Source organism: Plectropomus leopardus, chromosome 7 (genome assembly GCF_008729295.1).
Source record: "Plectropomus leopardus isolate mb chromosome 7, YSFRI_Pleo_2.0, whole genome shotgun sequence".
NCBI classification, from domain to species: Eukaryota; Metazoa; Chordata; class Actinopteri; order Perciformes; family Serranidae; genus Plectropomus; species Plectropomus leopardus.
The window spans coordinates 24,861,190-24,887,928 of NC_056469.1; the positions used below are offsets into that span (position 1 = coordinate 24,861,190).

The 26,739-nt window shown below is 40.4% G+C and overlaps 1 protein-coding gene across 1 annotated transcript in view; it reads right to left on the reverse strand.

The window, feature by feature from the left end:
• Positions 1–26,739, reverse strand: part of ephb6 (eph receptor B6) — a 47,680-nt gene that overhangs the window by 13,252 nt on the left and 7,689 nt on the right. Inside the window, exons 2-5 of the mRNA XM_042489320.1 lie at positions 19,603–19,667; positions 12,867–13,139; positions 10,504–10,673; positions 10,123–10,418 (exon numbers count right to left, since the gene is read on the reverse strand). Coding sequence (XP_042345254.1) covers positions 10,123–10,418; positions 10,504–10,673; positions 12,867–13,139; positions 19,603–19,667 — 804 coding nt within the window. The remainder of the gene's footprint in view (positions 1–10,122; positions 10,419–10,503; positions 10,674–12,866; positions 13,140–19,602; positions 19,668–26,739) is intronic.

A 26,739-nucleotide genomic window follows, 5' to 3' on the forward strand; every position in this document is an offset into this window, starting at 1 on the left:
GATATTAGAGTGTATTACATGATAGATGTAAGTAATGCATGCTTACTGAACCAACACACTAATAGGAGATTAAATTATTACTCGATTAAAGGATTATTATTTCACTGCAGAAAATTATTTAAATAGTCCTTGTCACCCTCATCAGGTCATTCTTCTATGCACATTAATATATTGCAAATTAGTAAATTTGTTTATAAAGTCGTCCATAAGATTGAAAGCTTACCTATGTTTTTCGAGAAATATTTTCAGTTAACGTCACATCTTCAGGATTTCCTGCACATTCAATTATTTCTGGCAAGGTGCCACAATTAAAAAATCTGCCGCTATGTTTTGTTTTTCTGTTTTTGGGGCTGAACTGTTCATTAGGTACCAGGGTTGCAGCGAATTACTGGTTTTAAGGTATACCTTAAAACTATATATGATTATCATAATGTGTACCATTGCTTATCTATGATATTGAAGAAAAATTGCAACTGGATGGAGAATATCACCTTCATTTTAGTTATTTTCAAAAGGGAGACCTTTTATACATACCTTGATTAAAAAATGGTTTCAAGGCGTAATTAAAGTGATAAAACATTTCAACCGACACTAGCCCTTCTGTTTTTATTCTTTTAAGGGACATTGTGACTTATAATAATAACAATTCTGTTATTCTGTGATAGCGTGAAACAGCGATATCTTCCACAACGATTATCATAATTTCATTCTGTTGCAACACTATTAGGGGTGCTGTTAGAGCATATACTGTTAGATTATGCCTTGCACCATACTCTCGGAGCGCACAGCGAACCTTGGGCACAGACAGCAGTAGAACGTCAAGCACACTTAAAGTGAAACTTAAGCGCTCATTGAGCTGGGTCCAAAAGTTTGCTTTCACTCACAAACAGCGTCTCCCCTCATCCGTTGAGGATCAATTATCCGACCTGCAACTCAAACTGAACAAACCAAGGAAAAAAAAGGATTCTGCCTGTGCTGCGTTCAAGGACCCATAAAAAACTCTAAATTTGGAGAGGGGACATAGACTGATACACACACATACATGGATAGATAGGTAGATAAATAGATAGGGAAAAGAATTAGTATAGCAAAGGCTACATTTATGTTAAATGAAATCATGTTAAGAGAAAAAGAAATACAATTTGAACACTAAAATTAATTTCTCAAGAGATAAACAGAAATAGAAAAAAGACAATAGCAATGAGGTGAGTAATTTGACGTGAACATAATACTTTGGTCTGTAGATCACTGACCCAATTTCTCTCTTTCTCTCTCCCTGTTTCATGCGCTCATTCCCTCGTTTGGCTCGCAGCATAATCTCTCTCTCTTTCACACACACACACACACACACACACACACACACACACACACACACATAAGCTCGGTCACAGATGCGACCACACAACAGGAGAGATGAGTACACATGGTTCCAACTGTAAATGCCTTCCTCTGCCTCCCTCCATCCATTATATTCTCTGCATTCTGCTGTTCAGTGCAGACAGAAACAACAGACAGACACTGAATCATATGTGCTCTAATAATGGCCATTTCCATATGAGCTCCAGCAGCACACGGACATATGTAAAAGCAAGCAATCATTTGTTTTTCTTCTTTCTCTTACACTGTACTGAAGCAATAACAGAAGGTGGGCTTTGTTCAAACAGAGAGTCTCTCTCCTGCATGTATATTGAAAAATTAAAACACAATATTAAATTCTACAGCGTTTTTTAGATCCTAAATGTTTACAAAGGTCTTCACAGGGTTCAGACACAATTTCCATGCTTTTTAAGGACCCAAATTTTCAGACCTTTTTGGTAGATTTCTCAAACAAAATATAGAATCAGAGTTCAAAGAGCCAGCCCTCAGTGTCATGATCCTAGGTTTGGCCTGTGGTTTGTTTCCTGTTTTATTCTGAAAGTCAATCTCTTCATGTGCTACTTCCTATCCTTGTCAGTCCCACCTGTTTTCATACACTCCTGCTTTGTATCGGTCTCGTTAGTCCTACCCTGTTGCAGAGTTTTCCCTGCACACCTGTCCTGCATCAGTCTTGATGGCTCCATCCAAGTGTTTCCGACCACACCCTCGTTATCTTCATTGACAGTCAATCGCTGTGTTTCCCTCCTGTTGCCCGTGCCTGCCTTTCCCAGCTGTGACTTGTTCTTGTGATTAGTTCTCTGTGTATATATACCTGTGACTCTGCTGTCCTTTGTCAGTCTGTCTGTGTTAGTGGTGTCATTCACTGGTTCATTTTCCCTGCCTGTCAAACTTGTGTTTGTTGTGCCGTTCTGATTTAGTTTTCGTGTCTGTTTTTGCTGATTTTTTACCAGTTGCATTAAAGCTCACTTTTTGTTAAATCCACCAGCCTGCTGCACTGCATCTGGGTCCTCTTTTGAACTGGCGCTATAACATTCAGATGCTAAAATTTACCCACTGTGGCCGTTTAGTCCTTAATCACAGCAAGTTGGACAGCGTTTCACCATCAGACATGTCTGCCAAAAGACAAGAAAACTAATGGTGTTTTACTTGCATTAGTTTCCCTTTACATCCTGAATAAACTATCATATTATTGTTGCCCCCAAATATTTTTGGTCTCTTATGAATAAGAACCAAAAATGAGCTTTAAAATATAGATAATTAAATAATTTCTCTCTAATCTTGTCTGCACAGCCTTGTTTATCCATTGAAATGACGATGTATCGTAGCTGTCTTGAGGCAGAAAAAAGGAACAGAATTATGGCCCTGGCAGCATAGAGCACAGAATTTAGACCATGATATGGGGAAATTAAGTTTGCAGAAAATGTTAAATATAATATGAATTGATGAAAATTTAGTTTGATTTTTTCTTGGGTAATGAAACCAGAGGAACTTTGGGAATTTGGACTCATATCGTCAGTATTTTTCCCCTAGATACTGGGGTTCATTTACTTGCACACTAATATTCTACTTTTAAATACTATTAAAGACTGGATATTAACAGGCTTTTGGATATGCACTAATATTGTAAAGCCAACCTTTTCATTAAGGTGGTTGAAGGAATAAAAGAGGGAGGCTGTTTCACACTGTCGAACAAGTCCGCACCATTGAAAATATCCTGGCACAAGCAACAGATATTCCACTTTTCTATATTATGATGTGATAAGCGACATGTAAGGGCACATTACTCACAGTATACATGGCTGCATGTAAATAGGAGTATTAGTGGAATATCAACTTAGCTATGTAAACGGCTAGTTAGTTTTAAAGTGTTTTTTTATGAAAAAGGCCAAAAAAGCAGAATATTTCTTGCATGAAAATGTAGTCAATGAAAAAAAATCATTACACTTCTTCCTCTGATGATCCAACACGCTCAATAAATCTGACGTATTTCACTGTCATTAGGCTTATTTGTCAGCCCCCACTCCCCCCACACACAGAGCAATGTCCAGTCACAACAGTCAATACTGGATCTCATTGATCATTTCACTCAGTTTGACTTTCATTAATACACTGAAAGATCAAACACCAACAAACAACTGTCACCCTGCTGTAAAGTATATGTCCATGCTGTTTGGTGAAAAGTGACGTTTTGGAACCAGAGCAGAGTCACCCATCACACTCAAAATAATATCACACTTGCATGTTTACGTCCTCCCCTGGACAAATGTTCTTGTTTCCCACCACAGCGAGCCTCGGGACAGTTAGTGGATGTGTCTGTGCTAAGAGTGAGCGCTCTGGGTGACAAAGCAGGACAATGTGACATGTTGAATATTTCAGTCGCATGCTAAAGAAAATACCAACAAGGGTCCAAATTAACTCGCAGCCCATTTGAGCATTCAGCGCTAATCCTCGCCCCAAATCCTCGACAGTGGCTTAATGTTTGAGAGGAATCAAACAGAGGGAAGAAGCTTGTCTGGGGACGATGTACCGCCAGCTCGGACCAGCTCGGGGAGCTCAAAACTAAAGGACTGTTTCATGTTTGGCTGAACAGGTGTAATTGTGTCTCATGCTTGGTCGTGTTTCCGCTTGTTCTCTCCGCCCCTCCATCTCCCTTGTGGGATACAAATGTCAAAGGATAGAAACATCAGACAGCTGCTGCTTCTTGTCTGCCTCTGTCTGTCCTTATCATTTTTCAAAAGACTGACAACCAGTTTTTATCCAAACGAAGCTTTGAATGTCACGGCGATCGTATAGAAGCCGAATGTTCTTTGCTTGTGATAAACAGCTTGATAAATAATTGAGGAATGATCTTTTAATGTCTGTCTGCCAAAACGCCAGCTGTGTTTTTGTGAGTGTTTGATGTTTCAGTCGGCTGTTTAATTTATCATCAGTCCAAATGGTGGAGTGTTGTTTTGGTGAGTTTGAATGATCAGAATAATCAGGCATCGCACATGTAATAGATTAACAGACAACTGGAAAGTTTTCACACTAGTTCTTCTCAAGTGTTGTTGTCATTTCTGGTGATTCATTTTTCATTTCAAACAGACATGGCCCTCCGATCTTACAGTGGTTTGAAAACTGGTGCATAAAATCATACAATTAAGTTGTTTTCACTTGTTTTAAAGGCCCTGGAAATGTGCTTTATCTCACTATCGGGTTCTACATGAACACTTAACTCTCTGCTAAAGTTGCAACAGCTTTGGTTTTTTCACACAAAACATTTCAGCATGATTGTTTCCTGTGCTCTTTTCTCTGGTTTAACTGGGTGGGGCTCCGTTGGTGAAACATGAGATCAAGTATTTGGGTATGGGGCACAAAGATCTGCATGCTGCCAGTTTAAATTTATTAAGGTAGGCCTGTAGAAGATTTTGCAGATGGAAATTATGCCTTAAAAAGGAAAAAAAAGCCTCAAAGAAAAAATATGAACTTTTAATTTGGAGCATCATTGTGCAGATCTCTTTTGTGCCCTGCAGTGATACATTTTTTGTCTCTCACCTGTGCTTTTCTGCCTGGATGCACGCATACTTGTGTCCCTCCTCTAAAGTATTTTCATATACAAACACGATTTAGCTAAATTTAAATCACAATCTAATGACAGCTGCAGGGTTGTTTGCTTAATGTTGCTTTCAAGTAAATCTGAACAAAACACTCAACAAAGTCCCAGTTGTACAGATTTTGAGTTTTCTTTTAAATAAATAATAACGCCAGATTATTTCTCCAGTCTACAGAGCTGGTTTAGAATAACTTATCAATAATATAGAGCTATGAATCAATCCCTGGCTCCTTCTGTCGACAGAACATGTCAAATCGTTCTCGGGAAAGACACATAAACCTAATGATGAGGAATGATAATGATGGTGCTGGATCAAAAGTCGGGCATCACCAAAGTTATTACAATTCATCCCGAGGAAGAAATGAATGTCTGTATTATATGTCATGCCAAACCATCCGACAGCTGTTGAGGCATATCAGTAAAAAATGAAAACTCATAGTGGAGCTGCAGGAAAAATGAGAGGATAACAGCGTCGGCAAGATTCGTCCACTGGAAAACTATGAGCGACTGCAGAAAATTTTGTGCAAACCCATCCAGTAGAATGTGAGATATAAGATATAAGTCATTAGGGTTCAACCTTTGGGGACAGCCCTGTCGCCAGAAGAAAATGTTGGCATTTTGCTTTTCTGCTATCCACAAATATGTATGTTTCAAACTCATATCAGCTTTTCTTCAGCAATGTATATAAGTTGACTTTGTCATTGGGGGATTGGCGGGATGGTAGATGGCGAGACTGCAAAGCTGCAAAACACTGCTCAAGACTGAAACAATGACAATCATCTTGACTCATCACTGTGTTTGCAGTGATATTTAGTCACCAAACATGGTAGCAACCTGCTGCTGTGTCTCCAGCGCAAATAGTACCACCAAGGCAAGTTTATTTATATAGGAGTTTGATCCACAGGTGGGGAGCATAGAAACTAAAAGCTGCTTTACCTTGCTTGGTTTTGATACCAGCAATGCTGAGCAAACCTGTCCCAGATGACCTGAGGGGTCTAGATGCATCGTACATATAAGTATATCAGAAATGTATTAAGGCCTGAGACCACTGAATGCTTAATAGACAACAGTATTTCAAAATCTAGCCTTTGACATACAGGAAGCCAGTGCAATGATTCATGGACTGGTGTAATGTGCTCCACTTTCTTGTTGTTAGTAGGGACTCCAAGAACAATCTTCTTTTTATAAAGACATAGCTGCATTTCCAGCTGGGATTTTGCAAGCAAAGATATGCAAAAACATGATATTTTCCTTTCTATAACCAGGTGGTTTTTGTGCCTACCTCACATTGTTGCTAAAACATATCCACAGTGTATTAAATGTAACATATCAGTGGTTTTAAGAAAGGTACAATGCCAACATTTATTCTGATGAGTGGGTTGCAGGGGATCATCATGTCCGTAAGTAAGTTTTATGGCAAACCATCAAAGTATCAACGTAGTGGGTTATCCAACCAACTAAAAAACCGACATTCTCATTTCTAAAGCAACTCCGCTGTAGCACTGCTAAAAACTAAGTCTTTTTGGACCGATGTGTCAAATGTTAATGATAAACGAATGAAAAATGTATGCTAAAGTGGTTCACGTCTGCACTTCAGTTACAGTCTTCAGACCTTGCTGTAAAAATCCACTTCAACAAATAAAGCAATACATTATGGACCCCCTGAGTCTTAAAATAGAAAGTTATTAGAGCTGTGTGTAGTTAAAGGCAATCATTTAACACTGATATTCATTTTCACATGAGACCGAGAGGAGGAGGGATCTAGAGGCCCTTATTTGTCCCTAAAAATTATGTCTTGCTTGAGGGGGCAAAGCTGTGCTGGCTGCAGTATTCTCACATGGATATCAAACAGCATTAACTCTCACTGTAGTAAGTAATTTACTTAAAAAGCAAGAGGCCCAATACAACTCACTGAAATGGTGAAAAATGGAGAAAACACATCATCAAAGGGTATTGATTAATGTGCTAAATAATGTGTTTAATTGAATGCATGTAGGTTAAAATGGCACACTTGTAAGTGGAAATAAATGTCATTTAATGTCTTGATAAAATGTTTTTTTTCCTTTTCTCAGAAGTGTTAAAAGGGCTGCTGCCAGAAAACAATGAACATTTTGCAGAATGGCGTGTCTCTAATTACAGCCTCCAGCCTATACACAAGTTCAGTGCAGCACAGCCTATCATTATTAAATGTCCTCATTGCTTAATTCAAACAAGAACGAAATGTACAAGTTTGATGGTTCAGAATATTCTGTGATCCACTTTCTAGCGAGAACACGGATCGACTACTGTTAATAATTCCTGACGACTGCATCGCCAGCTAACCATCTGCCTCCTTTCTCGACATTCCCAGGGAGCCAGAGAGGACAACAATGTAATGATGCCAGTCCACATCATTAGTCAGTGAAGTGATCAACAAAACATAATCAAATGAGAGCCGGAACAAAAAGCCGGAGCAGCGTGGGCAGCAACGTGTTGGATCATTCATAGACGGTTTGTGGAAGCCTTCGCTCCGGCAGCTGAGCCGTTCTGAGGGGTGATTTGTCAGTAAATATCAATCAAATGCAGACAAACACAAGTGGCGGGCTGAGTGCAGATGTAAAGCAAAAGAGCACGAATGCATTTCACAGCTGACTTGGCAGGATCGGAGGATTAATTGTGCCGGAGTTAGTTAGACTTTGAGGGCCCCCATGCGAGGGAGCGGAGCAATTATGGCCGTTCAAATTCCTGCTAGACTTCAGTTTTTCACTGTAATCCCGACATTTACAGACATATGTGGAAAACATATCAGCAGCAAAATACACTCACACAAAGAAATCCACTCTTTTCCCTTCACGCCCTTGGAATTTTTTTGCCTGCTCAGTTCTTTAAGTCATTAACTTGCATCCTCCTATCTTTCACTCTCGCTGTTTTTCCTCCACTCCCCCTCTCTTCCCCTGCGGTTTCTGTCACTTGTTCACAGACGAGTGGCCATTACATCGCCATGACCTAAATGTGTCACATCCCTCTCACTGTGGCTCTCTCCCCTCTCTTCCTCGCTCCCTCCTCCTGCACTCTCCCTATATCCCTTCCTGTCCGTCTGGACATCTCTCAACTTTTTTCTCCTTCTTTTTCCCCACACTCACACCCACTCTAAGAAGTGGAAATTTTTTTGACCAGCGCTGAAATTGCTGACCCCATCTCCTCCTCACTCCTCCCTCCTCTTGTCTCTACTCTTCATTAAAGTCCCTCTCCAGACACATTTTAAAGTGCTTATACTAATATTTTGTTTAACATGGGTTTCCCACATAATAATTTACAAAAAAGGGTCTGGAAGCACATCTACTTCTCCCTTACTGAGAAATTTGCTGCAGTACACCATGTCAGACTTAGAAGGACTTTGATCAATTTTGTATTATGAGCAGATTTACAGCCGATATACAACATCAGCTGATAAAAGATGGCAACAATAAATGTCACCTCCACACACAATGCTTTGCTATCTGTTGAGGCTGCCGATCAAAGTTCACCAAAGCTGAACACCACACATGCCAAGATGTGACTTTGCCACCTGAAGCAAATAGTTAAATCACTCTTTTGCCGGCTTTATGCGGAAATGAACAGGGGGCAAATATTTGTTGCTAATTTTTCTCATGTGTAACAGTGCCCTGAGACAGGGATTGGCTTTTGTATTATGTAACTAATCTAGCTTTCCCAGTGCGCTTTGAATCTCAGATTTTAGGGAAGTGCACAAAAAGGAATGTGAAAACAACTCTTTAGTGCACTGGTACAAGTCAGTGTAGTCAAAGTTATTCATTTTAGGGAAGATAAACATCACACATTTTAAATGGAGGGGGCTTTAACATTAAACAACCAATATGGCTGCTCTGTATTCCTAAGGTATCTCTGTAAAACTCTATTTATGACAGAAAATATGCAAATGTTACATCACTACAAATGCACTGCATGAATACAACACTGCCTCTCCTCTTCTCATCTTAACCTAACCCGACCCGCCTGCCCTCGTTTCCCTCTGGTCTCTACATCAAACCCAGCTGTGTATCAAACTGACAGCTGCGACTTTCAATATTGATCGAGACGCTTCGTATCTCAGCAAATACCTAGAAGAGAACTGACAGGAAGTCAAGATCGGCCCAAAAAAATTGACTGATTACCAGTATTTATTTATGGGGTATTTGAGTTCCAATAAGTTCTCCAGAACAGAGTCACAACTTTGCATTTCAGGGGATAGTCACTGATCAAAGTCAGTTAACAGGAAATGAGAATAAAGGGTATCACTTCCGAATTGCCAGAAAACCTGCATTACAGACTGGAGCTTTAATCCATCTGTCATTATGGGAAGTGCAGAAGCCGATGTTTATAGAGCTAAGATAAAGGAGCCCCTTTGAAAGACTTCTCTCAGCCAAAGTGGGCAAATGAGCTGTTGCTTGGGCAAGAAAAAAAACTGAACTGTGGAGCGCGACTGATATTAGAGATAAAAGTCATGATATGTTGGCCTCTGTTGCATCAATATTAACCATTCCATTTGATATGTCTCTCACAAGTTACCAAACTTAATGATGTTTTTTTAATACTGTAAAACTTCAAATATAAGCCTGGTTCCAATTAAACGCCAAGTCCCTTTAACTCGGTTGCTAAGTGTGGCTACACATTTTGACAAATTAAGCTTGTCTCAATTAGAGGCTCGGTTGTCATGCAGGTAATTTTTATAGAAGTTCTTTGGATGTTGTTGGCTTCCTGCTGGAGCTTAGTTAGCTGCTTGGATCACACATACAAATCGAAATGTTTAAACGTTTGCCAATATGGACATGCTATACACATGGTTAGCTTGGAGAGATTCTCTGCAGTTCAATCGTTCAGTTCATTTTACTAAAACCATGAGCAACAAAGAAGAAGTAAAATCAGCAAAATAAAGAAGACACATGCAAAAATAAATAAACAATTTGATTGTATTTCCCATCTTTACCGGGCAAAGGTTTTACGTGTGTCCCATATATAGATGCCTGTACCAAATATAAGCCTTCCAAGTTCAGTGGTTTAACCAAATAATATCCAATTTATTAATTGAAGTTTTATGATAATTTGCTGACTCTGTTTTATATGGAAATTCATGATCCACCTCCACAGGAATCAAGCTGTTTGTTTCTCAGACCTACCCAGACACGCAGATCCGTTGACGTTCTGCTCGTATCCTTCATCACAGACGCATCCTCCCACAGGAACCATCCACTCCCCTTCAGCATTGCAGTGCATACGAGGGGGCGTGCCTCCCTGCGCTTTACTGTGGGGGACGCATGTCCCAGTAAGGGGAACTAAGGCAGTTGGCTCCGCCCCTGAAGGTGTCGCTGGGTATGATGCCAAGTACACACTGGTGGCTGGACAGCGGCGGTAGAAGATAGACACACCCATGAGGGAAACACAAGCTCCGCTGTCGACGATGGCCAGGACGAATCTGAAAAAAGGGTCACGTGTTAAAGTATGTAGGACATTCAGACCCTTGGGAGCGATGGTGTTAGTAAAACATGAGTGATGATTACCCATTGCGTGTGAGTGGGGCAAAGCTGCGTGTCTTGATGTTTATTCGGCTGTATCTGTTGGGTTGATACTGGTGAGGTGAACTGGGCTCCACCTTGGAGAAACTCTTATCAGCTGCAATGGTGTCGATCTTTACCCAGCCCTCCCTGGTCTCCTTCTCTCCACTGGACGGCTGTGGGGAGGAAAAAGCAAAGTGGACGGAAGACGGTGGAGGGAAAGATAATTAGAAGTCAAGAGAAAGCAAAATAGCGTGGAGAGTGTGGTTGACAGGAAGGAACCAAGTAAACAAGAGGAAAATTATGGGTGTTAAAATAAGCTGGTTGATAGATGGATGAAGATTGGAAATATACAGCGCATTGAATCAAAATAAAAAGCTGTATCTTCTCAGGCACATGTATGATATGAAGTGGTTTAGTGAGAGGAGTAAACGTTGACTTCGATGTATGCCGGCCCCAGTGGGAGTTCGTGCTCAAGTCCCTGTGAAGACTTTCAGCGCTGCAGCGCTTCCTGACTCTTCTGCGACTCTCCTCTGATTCCTCATCAGGCTTTGATTTGCATTTTTAAAAAGCATCTCACTTCCCTCAGGAGAAATGCATTCATCTATACAAACACTGCGTCCCACCCACTGTGACTGCACATGATCTAGCTCAAGCGGCACAGACTCGGAAGCTCAAAATGTCATGGAGAAAAAAAAGCGTAAATAAATAAAACATCTTTGGACAGTCGGTGTCAGTCTCTCAAAAAACATGGTTCACTAACAACATGTAAGGTTCAGAAAATGTCATGCAATGAATGTAAAATAGTCACTGTCATATGTTTTATGCCTTAAAGATGTAATTAGTGGGACTAGTAGTCCTCTGAGAGTATGAGCTTCAGACCAGTGTGGCCGAAAGAGACCGTCAATCTCGACAGCTTTTTTTGACAAGCCCGACAATAATCAGGATGATCACACAATTACTCCCTGTCATGAGATGATAAGAGGTTTTGCTGTTTTGATATAACATGAGCGCAACATCCATCAAAACTTCCTTTTACTTTGCTTAATGATTATTTCACTTTGTTTAATGATTCTGTCTGAAGGTCATTTGCCTAAAGCAGTATTGAAAAAAACAGCTTGAAAAATAAGGACACTTAAAATGCCCAATTCATCTGTTTGTTCACTGATGTTTACTCCTTTGAGAGATGCTGAGCGGCACCATTAAATCTTAGGAAATGTCTCAGCTAATTAAGACTTCATTCATGTGGAAATACAACTGTAGCATCTCTTTAACTTTAACATAACTGCCAAAAATACTTGTTTTGTATATGCATACATTTAAAAAAAAAAAAAAGGTATAACTTACTTATAGCTACATGGAGAAATATGCCTTTCACTTCAGGGTATGTATTCATACAGTTCAGAGAGTGAAAAATATCTGACTTTGCCAACCTAATGGATGCTTTTTAGTTAATCATTCCGATGTTGTGTTATTATAGTGAAATGTAATTTAAAATCATTACATTTTCTCAAGTGTCAGGTCAGATATGTCGACAATACTTAGTATTACATCTCTTATTCTTTCAGGGTGTCTGAATAAGTTACATTTAAGGACTCTAAAATACCAATTTAAATGAATATAAGACCAATTCTACAATGTGAATACATACCCAAAATGAAACAAAACACTTTCAAAGACCAGAAAAACACACTAATGTTTCAAAATGAGCAGTAAGGTGAAATGACACTGATGATTCTCACGGTGCTCACCGCTCTGCACAGAAAAAAATAAACTAAGGAGCAAACTGGCTCGCAAAGGCTTAGTTTAACAATGGAGTCTCGTTCTATGATCTAAATTTGTCGGCATTGCATGCATACAGGTGTTATGTTTCCTGTTACTTTCATGGCTGCAGTGCTTTTCTCTTGTTAAAATGCTGTTTCTGATAGAGGCTTCCAATAAATAAAAATTAAATTTAGGTGTTGATTTTCCCCTCTAGCTGTGTTGCATACTGACCATTTTTTATTCTCCCCCTCTGATGGAGGAAAACATTTGACTGTTGAAGTAAATAGCTGGGAATGAGGGTTTGTTTTATTGCAGTACCCTGGATTCAAACTGGGACGTGTATTTTGCAAAAAAGCTGGGGAATGGCTCACTGTATCTGTCAGACGAGACAGACGAGTAAAACTAACAAGGGTTTGTGCACAACTTTTCTTTTATACCACATGGTCTTGACCCAATTTCTGCTTGAGAATCTGTTTAAAATATAATGATTATAAGTGTAACTTGCTCCTACTTACAATGTAAACAAGGATATGTTGTATTTACATATTATGTAAATGCAAAAATCTGGTTAATTATGCACATCCAGTGTTGTTTCTCTGCCTCACCTCAGCCGCCCAGGTCCTCTCCAGCTCTCTCTGGGAGTCGGCCTGTTTGTAGTAAAGGGTGAGCGTCTCTCTGCAGGTAGGGGACGGTGATCGCAGGCTGGCACAGTCACGCACAGAGAAACGCAGCGTGACAAACACCCGTGGAGCAGAGTGGCGGTACAGGAAGGGTGTAGCCAACCAGTTGTCTTGCAGACGGGGATTTTGGTTGACATTACAGACCTCGAAGGTTCGTATGAGCTTCCCTCGGTCGTCCAGGACACTGACCTCATCCCACTGAGGGAGACAGAAACAATATCATGAGCTTGTGTAAACTCCACTTTGTAAAAGAGAAACATGATATCACGCGGGGAGCTCCAGAATCAGCCTGTGTAAAATGTAAAAACCCCCAGTGTGTTTATGGTTTGTCCACCGTCATAAATCTTCTTTATATCTTTAAAGATGGTTTACATGTTACAAGGTAAATATTGAGCATATTGCTGGTGTCTCTGACATGTGGGTCAAGTCTTTTACTTACATCACAGACTGTTGTTTGACATTATTTCCACCCTCAGTGAGACAAGTACAATAGAGTATTTGATTTTGTCTGGTAAACACACACACACACACACACACACACACACACACACACACACATACTAGTAATGAATCCACAAGTGAAACGCTGTTCTTTGACTCTCCCCAATGATATAGGTCATCTCTATGTCCCAGTTATCCACAATAGACCTTCTGCTGTCTAATTAGGTAATCAATGATTCTAAAATCAGTAGTTAATTAAAGAGCATGTGCCACTGGCTTTAAGCACATGTAAAGCATTGCAGACAAAACTGTAATGATCAAGAGATTATTCATTGCTGCCAAAAAACACACACACATTCTTACTTTACTGGAATCTAAAAATTTCGATCGTTTTATGTGTCCCATTGCGGACACAGTGGAGGAGGCCTGAATATTGTTTGTGATGAAATCTGCTTCAATATCAAAGTATCTTTGAAGAAAACATGTCCTAATTGCACTGGATAATACACAGAACACAATGTCAGTGGTTTTCAAAGGGACCATTTCTTCACTACAAAGTACTGCCAATGAAAACTGTTTACAATGCCTTCTACAGGTTATTCGGAGCAACAAGGTTGCATCTGAAAAGACATTTTGATGTTGAATTTCTTAAAAGCGTTCTTCAAGGATTCATACATCACAAACAAAATTCTGTCACTTCCATTAAATTAGAATGGAGGCAGATGTATCAAAGAAAAATATTTCAAAACTCAACAAGTAAACGCTAAATTGTTTGAATGGCTAGCCACAACAAGATGTGAGAAAGAAAGTAAATCCACACAGCAAAACAGACATAAACTAAAAGATGTCGGCATCTTCCAGCTTAATATGTAACAGTAGTACAGTAATGTATTATAATTACAATTATTCAGTTTTATTATGTGACATGTGGTTAGTTTTTCTCTCGCACTGGTTTGGCATTTCCATGTGTATCACTGTTCACATGTGACAGGTGGCGGACACTTGTGCGCCTGACTTGTGGCAGCTGTTGTGCAATAAAACGAGCAGATTTTGTCATATTTTCAGGAATCTGAATACTTGTAAATGTACAAATGGATTTGGAGTTTTGTAGCATCGTTGGGGAAGAAGAAAAAAAAACGAGCAGTGCAGAGACACGGCTCTGAATGAGACTCTGTCAGATCAGTCAAAATGTAAATGTAGGCGAGGGGTTTAGTTTCACCAATTATACAGTACGGTGCCTCCAAGGATGAAAAGGCTCTGCTTTAAGCTTGTGTAGCCCTAAGTGACAAGCAGGGCCCTTTCTGTTGTAACACAGAGGAATTATGCATTAGGCCTCATCATCATTATTCTCCATGCAACAATGGCAAGAGGACAAAGGGTCCTGACACTCTATCAGGGCGCTTTTGGCGTGTGTGTGTGTGTGTGTGTGTGTGTGTGTGTGTGTGTGTGTGTGTGTGTGTGTGTGTGTGTGTTTGTGTGTGTGTGTCAGTGTATCACTGCATGTCTCTTTCTCCTTGTGGTTCTGACAGCCAGTATGAACAAAAAGGATCACACATGAGAGAGTGTATTCATATTTGGTCCAATTGGAATAATGATAAGATCAGTGAGCAGATAGAAAGAGTCTGAGGCGCTGTCAGTCTAACGGAGTGAAAGGACAGTTTTCTCTCTCCTGGGCCGTGATTCATTCTCTGTCAGACATGGGGATGTGGGGAATCGGATGGAGGGGACAACAGAGAGCACATGGCAGGATGAAGGGATGCAGATTGGCAGTGGAGGGGGGGATAGTGGGAGAATAGTAAACAGAGAGTGTATTTGTGTTTGGTGGTGGCAGCAAAAGCCTGACCATGTGAGCAAAAAGGTTAGGGACCTTTAGGAAGGAAAGAGCAGCTGCTGGCATCTTTGTGTGGCATTGCGTGCAGTTTGCTTCTATACCTTTGTGAAGAAAAAAAAACACATTTGTTTTCTGACCACAAACCCCCCACTTCTCCCATTTTCTCCTCTCCCCTCCCTACTTTTCCCTGTCTCATCTTCTCCCCCCCTCCTTATGAAGAAAGAAGGGGAGGAGGAGGGGTGGATAAAGCGTTGGAAAGAAAGAAAAAAATAGGGACGACTCATCTTCGTGATTTAATTTGAACCGAAATGCCAGAGAGCCACGCAATCTCTCCGGTGACAGAGGACTGGGAGGGGCAAGGCCTTGGACACACAAACACGTAGAAGCAGAAAAAGGCATGCACAGACACCCCGAGACATATGCATGCGTGCGCGCACACACACACACACACACACAACGGAGAAGCAGTGTGTGAAAACAAGGGAGGAAAAAAGAGACTACAGAAAGAGAAGTCGAGAGTCTGCTGGTTTGACACTGAGGGGAAATAAGGGGCAGAGTGGAGATTGAGTTGGGGGGATAAAAGGGAGAATATGAAGCGGAGACCCAGTGGCTCTGGGACTGTGAAGGGCAAAGGGAAAGAAGATTAAAAGAGGGAGAGAGAGGCAGAGACAAAGAAGCAGAGGGGCTGCCTGTCGGTACATTAAAAGAGTGGAAAGACGGCAAGAAGAAGCAGGAGGAGAGCGAAGTAAAGAATATCCACAGAGCCTCGAGCAAAAGGAAAGATGGGATGTGGAGAGAAAAGAGAGGAAAGGGTTAAAAAAAAAGAACACACACACACACACACACACACACACACACACACACACACACACACACACACTCTCTCAGCTTGATGCCCCGGGTCAAATAACCATATCTCCATCTCAGAAGCACTTCTCATCCAGGGACCAAAAAAAAAAAAAAAACTCATGCAAATGCTTGACTTGCTCACGCACTCACACACTCAAATGCATGGCCTCCTGTTAGCAGCTGCCATCATGGTTCACAAATTCCTAACACACGAGGCCCTAATTAATCAAAGATCGTGTACAATTAAGGAGGCCAGACTGGGGTGATAATGACTAAAGCTAAACTTCAGTGTAAGGTGAGATAAAAGGTTTAATGTGAGTGTGTATGCTCGCCAGATGTTGGTTAACGACTACTATATTTTCATTTGGTACTTTTACGAGCTTCTGGTGGTAGCCGGTTGTAATAGTCGGCTCATTTGTTTGCCCAAACTAGCATTTAAGATTTTCAGGTTCATGCTTGTATTTAAGTTTTCTACTATAGCATGTTTACACGCTCTAATGGACAAAAAAACACTTAATTTTCCTGATAACGTTGCTCCATTTTAGTGCACTTAAAAGTGAAGTCTACTCTTACTGGTCAGCATTTTTAGGTCTTCGTATGTTAGCCTTTTTTCATAAATTATTTCTATTGGTCCCCCAGTATCTTTTACCATTTCTGTACCAATGGCATATACTTATGTCCATTGGATCCTTTTAAAAAAACAGCAGTTGTTTTTTCTGTAATTCCTGAAAAATAGCAATTTTTGAGATACGAGGTTTGTGCCCAACAGCAGTAATTAATACTTGCAACATGGAGTCTAAGACCATATAAAGAAATCCAGCACATTGTGACATCATACTGTAGTCAGAGCAAAAAAAAAACTTTAAAACAGTGTTCAAAATGGTAGGAAACTTGAAGTTTTGCTTACTGGGATTACTTTTACACACATTTACCCACATTTACCTTATTATTGGAAAACATCCTTGACTGTAATACTTAAAGACACAAAATATAAAAAAAAGCCTTAAAGGTCCCTTTAAGCTTGTTATTGTTTGTTTTTATTTCATGCACTGTGTAATGCTCTAAATTTATACATCAGATGTTTTCCACGTATTGTCCATGTATAGATAGAGTCTAAGAATAACATTTTTCTGTACCAGCAGAGTAATTGGGCATAGGAATTTCCTGCTCAGTAACAAGTACACACACTGTCACACAGTTTCTCACATGTAGTTTGACTGATTATCTCAAAGATGATGACAATGAAGACGATGTGTGTGTGTAATTATGAGCCATATTAGAACTGAGCCACAATCACTCACAGATGAATGGATTTAACTGACCCAGGACTTGACCCTAGCACAGTCACGCAAGCACACACACACATGGGCTCAGACATATATCAGCACCCCAGTACACACACACACACACACACACACACACACACACACACACACACACACACACACACACACACTTATTTACACAGCTCAAGGCGATGCGACAACCTTAAATAAAAAGCAGCTCAAGATTGGGAGATCTATGGTTCAATCACTGCAATCTCATCACAGATGAAGACACACAGTAGAGACCAACAGAAAAAAGCATTTCAGCCCTCAAGGCTGTCTTGAAGGGAAGGTGTTTATTCTCAGGCTGTGTGTGCCAGAAGCTCCACAGATCACTGTCAGATGCCCGACATGCTGCAATATAATAACTCTAACCTTAAACCATAGCTAAACATTTATTCCTAATCTTCAAGATGAGATCTGTGACTTTCTGCAAACTGTAATTGTCTGCAGTGATGAGATGTCCAGAGCCAAAAATAGTGGAGAAGATTTAGTGGAAGGCTTCTGTTTATTTGAATCATTGCAATCAATGCAGCCTTGGAAAATGTGCCAGCACCAAAAAGGATACTGCTGTGCCTCATGTTTGATTCTGATGTGTGAATGGCAATACATACTGTATTTTAAACAGATTTTAAGAGCTTGGACATGTCTAAGCAGAATCAGCAACAGCGGTGCAAAGAGATCTGTGTGCATGGCAAATGTATCTGTGTGTTTTGATAACCCATCTTAGAAATGGATATGTTATTTTAGATATATAATAATAATACGTTTTGTTAGAAATCGTTAGGGTCAATTACAGTTGCATGAGAATCACATACAATTTTACTCTTCATTCAACAATTCTTTTGTTTAGAATATAACAATAATAATAATATATAATATATAATAGAATAATGTTGCAGCGATATACCTTGATATGAAAATTGACCATTATCTTGAAGTGTACATTTTCTTCTCTACAATATTGAGAAATCATTTTTCCTTTCACCTTTATCTTATTTTATCACCTTTAAGCGTCATTCTGACTGATAATAATAATAATTCTGTAGCTGATACCATTAAACCATGATATTTTATTAGGTGGTTTTCATATTATTAAAGTCTTAAAATGTTGAAACTATTTTTGAACGAGGACAGTATTTGTAAGAACAACTACACAGCACTTTTCAAAAACATGTTACAAAGTGCTTTTTAAAGACATAAAAACTAGAGAAATTCCCTGATAAATAATAAAAAGAAAATGTCTGTTAATTACATTCAGGACCTTCAACAAGAATAAAGTCAGAGGTCTTTTCAAAATGGCCTTTAAGATTTCATGAAGGAGTCAGACCATGCTCTGGGACACATATAACAGGGCTAATGCTTCGTACACTATATTGGACTGCCAGGACCACTCCTGCATGAGTTTAAGCTTGTACTCTCTGACGTAGTTTCAGGGCACCCATTTGGTCCCCTTCATCCCAAATGCTATTGATATGCTTAATAGCAAATTGCACCCAAGCTGTGTTCCTTGTACTTGCACTTTTGTACATGTGTAGCCAAATTGGTATGGTATGAATTTCCATTTCCTTGCTCTAGCATTTTCTTGTTCTTGCTCTACTGGCCTTGATTTTTTTATGTTCATGTGTCATTGACAATGTCCTCTGGATTCTGTTTAATATTTTTTGGCTGCAAAACTAATCCCTCCCAAAACCCTAATCCCCTAACCTTGGAACTTGACCATGAATAACCAAATAAACAATAACTTATAGTCTTATCAAATCTCTACAAAAACTTAACCAAAAACCTTTTAATGTAACGTTAGTAATTATTTTTGAAAATCCATTCAGGCTTTCTGGCTTTTGGACTGTTGGTCAGACAAGAAAAACAAAAAAAAAACCAACAAAAAATAAAGGTTTGAAAGCATCAACTTTAGCACTAGAAAAAGGCTTAGAGTATTTCTCATTCCAAATGATTAATGCTAATCAAGAAAATAATCAGCAGATTGTGTTAATACCATTTGTGACCTAAAAGGACCGTTTCTGTACAAATGTCTTATGTTTAATCTCTCGTTAGAGTTTCACCACAAAGCCCAAGAAATAATGTGATTATAACCTCACACTGAAAACGTAACCATGTGCAACATGTGTGCAACACATTTTAATGGCCCCCAACATGACTGCTTTAATACTGCGACAGCTGGAAAGCACATTGAGAGAGTGAGATCCGTGCTTACCCCCGTGTTTGGATAGGTGGTCCAGCCCAGCTCTGAGGTAGACTCTGTTGTGTCCAGCAGCATCACTGACAGGTAAGAAAGCAGAGACGAAGACAAGGTGTGAGAAAACACATCAAACAAGATACACAGCCTTCAGTTTATTGCTATTGATCGCTGCTTAAGAGTTTAAACGTTAACAGAGTGAGTGTTAAAAAAGAGAAGTGACTGTGAAACAGAATTTGTAATCATCAAATATTCCCTGAAGGCTTGAATCACAGACTTTGTGATGCTGTGATGCTATCAAAAGCTAAAACTTCAATCTGCTCCAGTTATGCTGAAGTTGAGATGAATTTTTGTGAAGTATTCTTTTCGAGGGGCTTTTATAATCAAACAGTCTTATCTTTTTGTTAAAGGGAACCTATTATGCTCCTTTCTAGGTTCTAATTGTATTTAGGGTTTCTTCTACAAATTGTTTACATGCTTTAATAGTCAAAAAACAGTGTTTGCCTGATCCATCTCTTTATGCCCCCCTCCCAAAAAAGCTCAGTCTGCTTTGACTGATCAGTGTTTCTGTGCGTTCCATATCTCAGCATCTCTGCACCATTATTTTAGCTGGAAGCATGGCTGTAACAGAGTATAACAGCACTTTTTATTGTGCAAAAACTACCAATAAAACTTCTGAACCAAAGTCTTTGCAATCAGACATGATCCAGCAGGATTATTATCCAAAACTCGTGAGAAATTAACAACATCTGCAACCAAGATAACATGTATTCTTGACGTTAGCATGGACATTAGCAATGTACTTGCTGCCGGAGAATGACTGCAACAGAGAATAGTGACACTTTCTGCCATGAAAAATCACCCAAAACAAGCTTTTCTGGAGAACATGAGGGAACATCATGCTGTTTGGAGTGGAGGCTCCATTTTGAGGGTGCACGCTCTGTTAGTATCTCTGTTACCAAAGAGTGTGTATGCAGTTCAAAATAAGATAGTTTTACAATTTTTGTGTTTGAAGAAAGTGCATCAGGGTTTGTAATCCAGTCTTAGGCTGCCAAGTCATTTGGATCTATGTTTTTTAACGTGATGAGTTTGTTTAAATACCATTACTTGACCACCACTAGAGGGCACAGGTAGCACAACTATTCAAGATAGCACCAGAGGCATGACGTCAACGTCATATACTCAACAAATAACCGGACAGGTACTGACTAGCAGGAATCTTACCCAAAATCAGGGAGAAAATTACAACACCAGCAACCAGGTTTAGGCCTAGATGTTTTACTGCAACATGTTTTCGTCCCAAGTCGTCAAGCTTTGTCAGTGGACTTCTGCGTCTAATATATATAATATTGTGTTTTAGGTATTCTTCTGTGTCTGCTATTTATGTTCCAAGATGCCGCTAAAATGATGTCAACACATGCATATGGTGGGATGACGCAGCACGTAAGGTGTAGAAAAGGAAACATTACATTACATTTAAATGGGAAGTGAACCCATGCTCGGCGTCACTTGAGAACTTGGCAGGTGCTATACACATTTTACTTACTTATTTCTAAAACTGTATTTTTGAACTTGCACCCTCATATGTTCTTGTATGCAGAGCTTTTTTATTATTTGTACTTTAGTATTCTGAATGGTCTTAGTTGTGTCATAAGAGGGCAGAGGAAGGGCTACATGAGTTTCTGACATCTTATTTTATTCTCTAAACCTTTTTATCCGGGAAGCACTTTGTGCTTAAGTTTTAAATAAATTCTAAATATGTCAAGATTATTATAATTATTATCATAACACCGCAACCTGTTCTGTCCAGCTGCATTCTCACATGACCCCATCCAGCGGCATAACATGCGCACGCAAAAGATGCCTTTTGGCGCTATTATGCCAAATGTACTGACAGAGCAGCACTATCTTATGAGTTTGTGATGAGAACAGGTTGTTCCTTGACATTAGCATGTAACTTCATTTAGCAGTGTTGGCTGCGTAAGCACTTGCAACAGTGTGCCTGGAGCAGATCACCATATAAAGAAATCCAGCACTCTACGTCCAGAGTGCAAAAAAACTGTTGGAAACAGTGTTCAGAACAGTAGGACGCCTGAGGTTTTTGCTGACAGGGATTACTTCCACATACCTTTACGTCATCACTTGCTGTGACAGTAGATATAAGACACAAAATATGTGTAAGAGGTCCCCTTTAAATACCACAGGTAGTTGGAAGCCTGTCTATAGGCGGTGTAACCGGTCCAGTCTCCCCTATGCATTAAACTCAGGGAGTGCTCCAGCTGTGTGCATCTGTCAAACCTAATAACTGATTCTAAGTGATGATGCATTTTGGCACACTGTTCTGGTGTTTAAAAAATTAAACTGATTGACCTGATGGGGCACCGTGATTAAAGGTCAAATTTCCAGTCTTTAAAAAGCCATAACCGTTACTGTCACATTTTGTTGAAACATAGTGAGCTGATGCTTCACGTAGTCTGGCCTAAAGGGATCGTTTCATGGCGGTCGATATGCTCGGTGTTCATTTCCCTTTTGTTTCACTTTTTAACAGACATTTGCTCATTTCCAGTGATCTAGAGTGAAGGCACGAGAATAGACTTTTTATGTTGGAGTGTATTTTCCCATAATTTGCTTTTAGGTTTAAGTGCTTTAAAAAGCAAGCTGGCAAGGAAATCACACACACACAGTGAGTTTAATGCTGAGTGCTGCGTGCTGACACATGGCAGCTTCCCACACAAAACTGAAGCCCTTGAATTTTCCATTAGTATTCCAAAACCGTGGTGGCTGCCGTTCCTTCAGTCTGGCACAGTCTGTGCTCCGTTCTGTTGAGAAGCCGCCGATTGAACACGGGCCAAAGTTTCTCGTGCACACAGAGGTGGCAAAAACATCAGACTTCAGGTCTGGATGCTCGCACAGACGGAGCTAATGGAGAAAAACACACACAGTGCCTGATTTCATCAAGCCCAGCACTAATCGCCCAAAGGGCTGTTAACACACACTGCACTGTGGAAGGCAGCAGCGATCTGCCTCTGTTTACCAATAAATAATTCTTCTCATTGTTGTCATACAATTTTTATGCTTTCATTTCCATTTCACGTCACACAATCGTTCATCAGAGAAAAGCAGGCTCCCTTTTCTTCGCTCTGACAACCAGACAAAGAGCGACAGAAATGTATTATCAACACAATCATCACACACACAGGATGGGATTTGAAAAGGTACCGTCGCACCAAAACATACTGAGATAGCTCAGAGTTGTATTCCTCAGGTGTACAGGCTTTTGCAAATGCACACACACACACACACACACACACACACACTGAATCCCTCTTAATACATCAAACAAATAAGAAGAAACTGATATCATTTGTGGCTCATGACTTAAATTCAGCCCCACCGCTCTGTTCTCTGACTGTGCTGTAAACAGATTTTTTTTTCAGGATTATACTCACAGATGGAGACCCTGCAAATCTGTCCTCCAATCCTTCTCTTCCCTCCTCTTTCTTTTTTTTCCATTTACAAGCCCCCCCTCCCCTCCAGTCTGTCTATCTCTTTTCACCCACTAGCTTGTCTTTATGTCAATCTTACTAAATTCACACATTTTCCATGGAAGTCCTCCAGGATTCTGTAGCGATATGAATTGTATCAAGAAAAGAATACAAATGGACTGTGACAGCTCAGGATTATATGCAGCCACAGGCATCAAAATAAATAGTTTTTAGTGCAGCGTATGTCTGGACAGCTTGGCGACTGGAATGGCAGAGCACGTCAGGATAAAATCAACAACAGCAAGAAGACTAAATCCACCAACCTGGATGTTTAAAGCCTTTCAGAATGATGATTTCTATTTGTGGCACACCTTTCCTGCTTTGTTCAATAATCCATCAGTAACAGCCCCCAAAACACAGCCACATATATCATGACTTTCATCCAGGAGTCTGCTGTTCATGCCCAACATGTAACCAAAAGTCAATATTAACTTATTTATAGCTGAAGTGTGTATAAGCTCACTTGCAAAATGTTCCCATAAAGCCCCAGGGAAATGGAAGTTAGAGCATCCTTAGCTTCTGTATTTTACATTTTTCCCAGTGAAATAGAATATTTGAGTATCGTACAGTTACAATAGGGAGTTAAAGTGGGCAAGCTTAGAGTTTAGCGCAATACGTAGCTGAAGTGGAGTCCGCTGCTGAGTGGACTGCTGGCTCCACATACACCTCACTGTTAGATCAGGAGGAGGACGAGGGAAAAAAAAAAAATGAAGACCTATGACACACTGTTCCTGAAATGAAAGCAAAGGTTTTGCACACTGATATCAAAAAACACATCTCTTTCGTTCTCTCCAAATTGCTTTGTTGGCTTCTACTAACCAAGCAGTTTTGATGCCTAACTGCCACTGTTAAGTGTTTTCTCATTGGCAGAGGAACTATTCAGTTATTGATTGATTGATTTTGTTTTATTGTCAGAAAAGAATTCTGTAATTTTTCTTGGTGTCAACTGTTTCACATAAATACACATAAATACAAAAAATTACAAAACCAGAATTAACAAATCAAACAAATTATTACTCCATTACAGACTGAAGAACAATGAGATCCTCAACCTGTTCAATCAAGCCTAAAGGAATCTAAATCTTCTGCGTGATAGCAACATTTTGAATTAAGGTATGATGACGTGTTGGTAACAGAATATGACACTCAGTTGCCAGTTCATAAGGAGCACCTTGCTAGAAGTAATGCAGTTTAACCACAGACTGTATAAAAATAATAAGCGTTGCTACTGTGGCATCACTCATTGGTTTGGTGATTCCGATTTGAATTTGGCATTTTGACCATCGCTATCTTTGCTTTCTGAAGCCAGAAGAAGCCAGATTTGGATGAGAAGGGGGAGCTGTGGAGGAGAGAGAGATGGTGTGGCGACGCTGCAGACAGCCTGTCCCGCAAAGTGGCCATGCCCTTAATTATGCCTATTTGAGCTAATTTAGTATTTTTATTTAGTTGAATTCATGCACTGATACCGAACTTCTATTAAAAGGAAGTCAGGCCTTTAGCCAAGGGTAAATCTAGAACTGGAAGCCAGCGGCGAAGACACATCTACTGCAAGGCTCAATGCTGGTTTTTTTAGTTAAAATTATAAAGGCAGTTGTTCCAAGGCTATTTCTGTACTTCTGTACTTCACTACTCAGAGAGGTGTTTCTGTTGTTAAGCCTACTCTCATTAATACAAACGGGGTGGACAAAATAATAGAAACACCTGTCAGTGTGCGTGATGACTTGAGAACAATCCATTGATTAGCTTTCCAAGGTCTCTGTCTCTTGTCATGACTCATCCCTCATTTGTCAAAATAATAAATGATCTTTATATGTACAAACATGCCATGCATGAAATGCACGCACTCATATATCATGCATCCTGACCTCATTAAGCAACATCCTATTTATATCAGATAAGAACACACACACACACACACACACACACACACACACACAAACAAATACTGCAAACGTGTCATTTCAAATTCAATTAACCCTCTGCTTCAGGGCAGAGTCATGCATAAATAATATACAGCAAACTATTTTGACATTAATATTTATGCCTCTACTATTTAGCCTCTTGTCGTGGGGCCTTGGAGACTCCAGGTCCTCACGATGCCTCCTTCCTTTCCGCGACAAACCTGTACATGAGGATTACATGGAGCAATGTTCAAAGAGCTTCATGTGTGTCTCATTGCGTGACATTAGCATGCTGAATAATTCACCTTGACATCCTCAGATAAGTGTTGAGTGCCGTGTTACACACACCTTCCAAGGATTAGCCAGAGCCGAGGCATCATGACTGGATCCTGTGTGTGTGTGTGTGTGTGTGTGTGTGTGTGTGTGTGTGCGTGTGTGCGGGGTAAAGTTGAACAAAAGAGAGGGACATTTGCTTGGCAGGTCCACTTGGCAGTAAAAGCCCCTTTATTTAACTCTCAGACAACCACTGCGCTACAGCATCTCTGTTATTGGTCCATCTGAGGGCTGAGACACTCAAAGTTTGTCCCTGACAGTTTGGGGAAGTGCTGAGTCTGCAATCTGGACCTGAGTGCTGTGTTAATGCACGCCGTCTCTCACGTCTTCCTGCTCCACTCTGATCTTCCACTCACTTTACTCGGTACCTTTCCCCCCTTTTTCTACCTCCATCTTTGTCCCCTGTCCCTTTCATCTCCTCCCCCTCTCTGCATGTGTGTATTATTCATCTAAAAAGTGACAGCAGGGTGGGCATCTGTGTACGTTAAATAAGGAGATACGCTCTGCTCCATTATTGATGCCAGATCTGCTGTTTGTTTGGGAAGCGCTTTACTTGAAGACAGAGAAAGAGGAGACAATAGAATGAGAAAAGCAGGATTATGAGACAGGAATGAGAAGAGGTTGATAGGATTGTGTTGGTGCATATGAATGTGCTTCTTTCATGCTTTCTCCTCCCCTCTCTTTCTGCGTGTGGCGTGGGTGTAAATGCTCTTTTCTATTGTGCAGAGGTGACCTGCATTAGTTCATGACTGTCCCCTCTGCCGCTGGAGTGTTCACTTCAGCTGAGTGACCCTCTCTCCATCCATTTCTCTTTGCCCAACACTTTGTCTCTCTGTGTGTCCATGCATGCATGCACTGACACTCTCCAGCGCTAAGTGGAGTGCTGTTGCTCATGTCACGCCTCTTTGGCGGTGCATGTATGCTACTTTACCACACACTTTCCAGGCAATAAAGCCCCCCGACACCTAGGAAAGAATTTCGGTGTTAATATTAACGTAGGTTAGAGAGGTGTGAGTGTGTAACGTGCTTTAACACTGAAGTGAATGCACCTGCGAAGAGTGCAGCCGAGGTACAGGTAACAATAAGTTACAAGAACACACACATTTTCACCAAAAATTCCCACAGTGCTTGCAAGCGTTCTCAGCAGCGGTCAGGTCGTGTTTTGTCTTTTGTCCACTCATCCACCCGTCTCCACCCGTTTTTTATACACTCCAGATGCTCCCACCCACAGACAGTCAGTCAAGGACAAGGCCTACACCAAACCATCATTACAAACAACCACAGCGAGAGAGTGATACGCCAAGACAGCGAGGGAGCAGGAGGGTGGAGGGGTGGAGGAGTGAGGAAAGAAGGGGATTAACGCGATTCCAGAAATA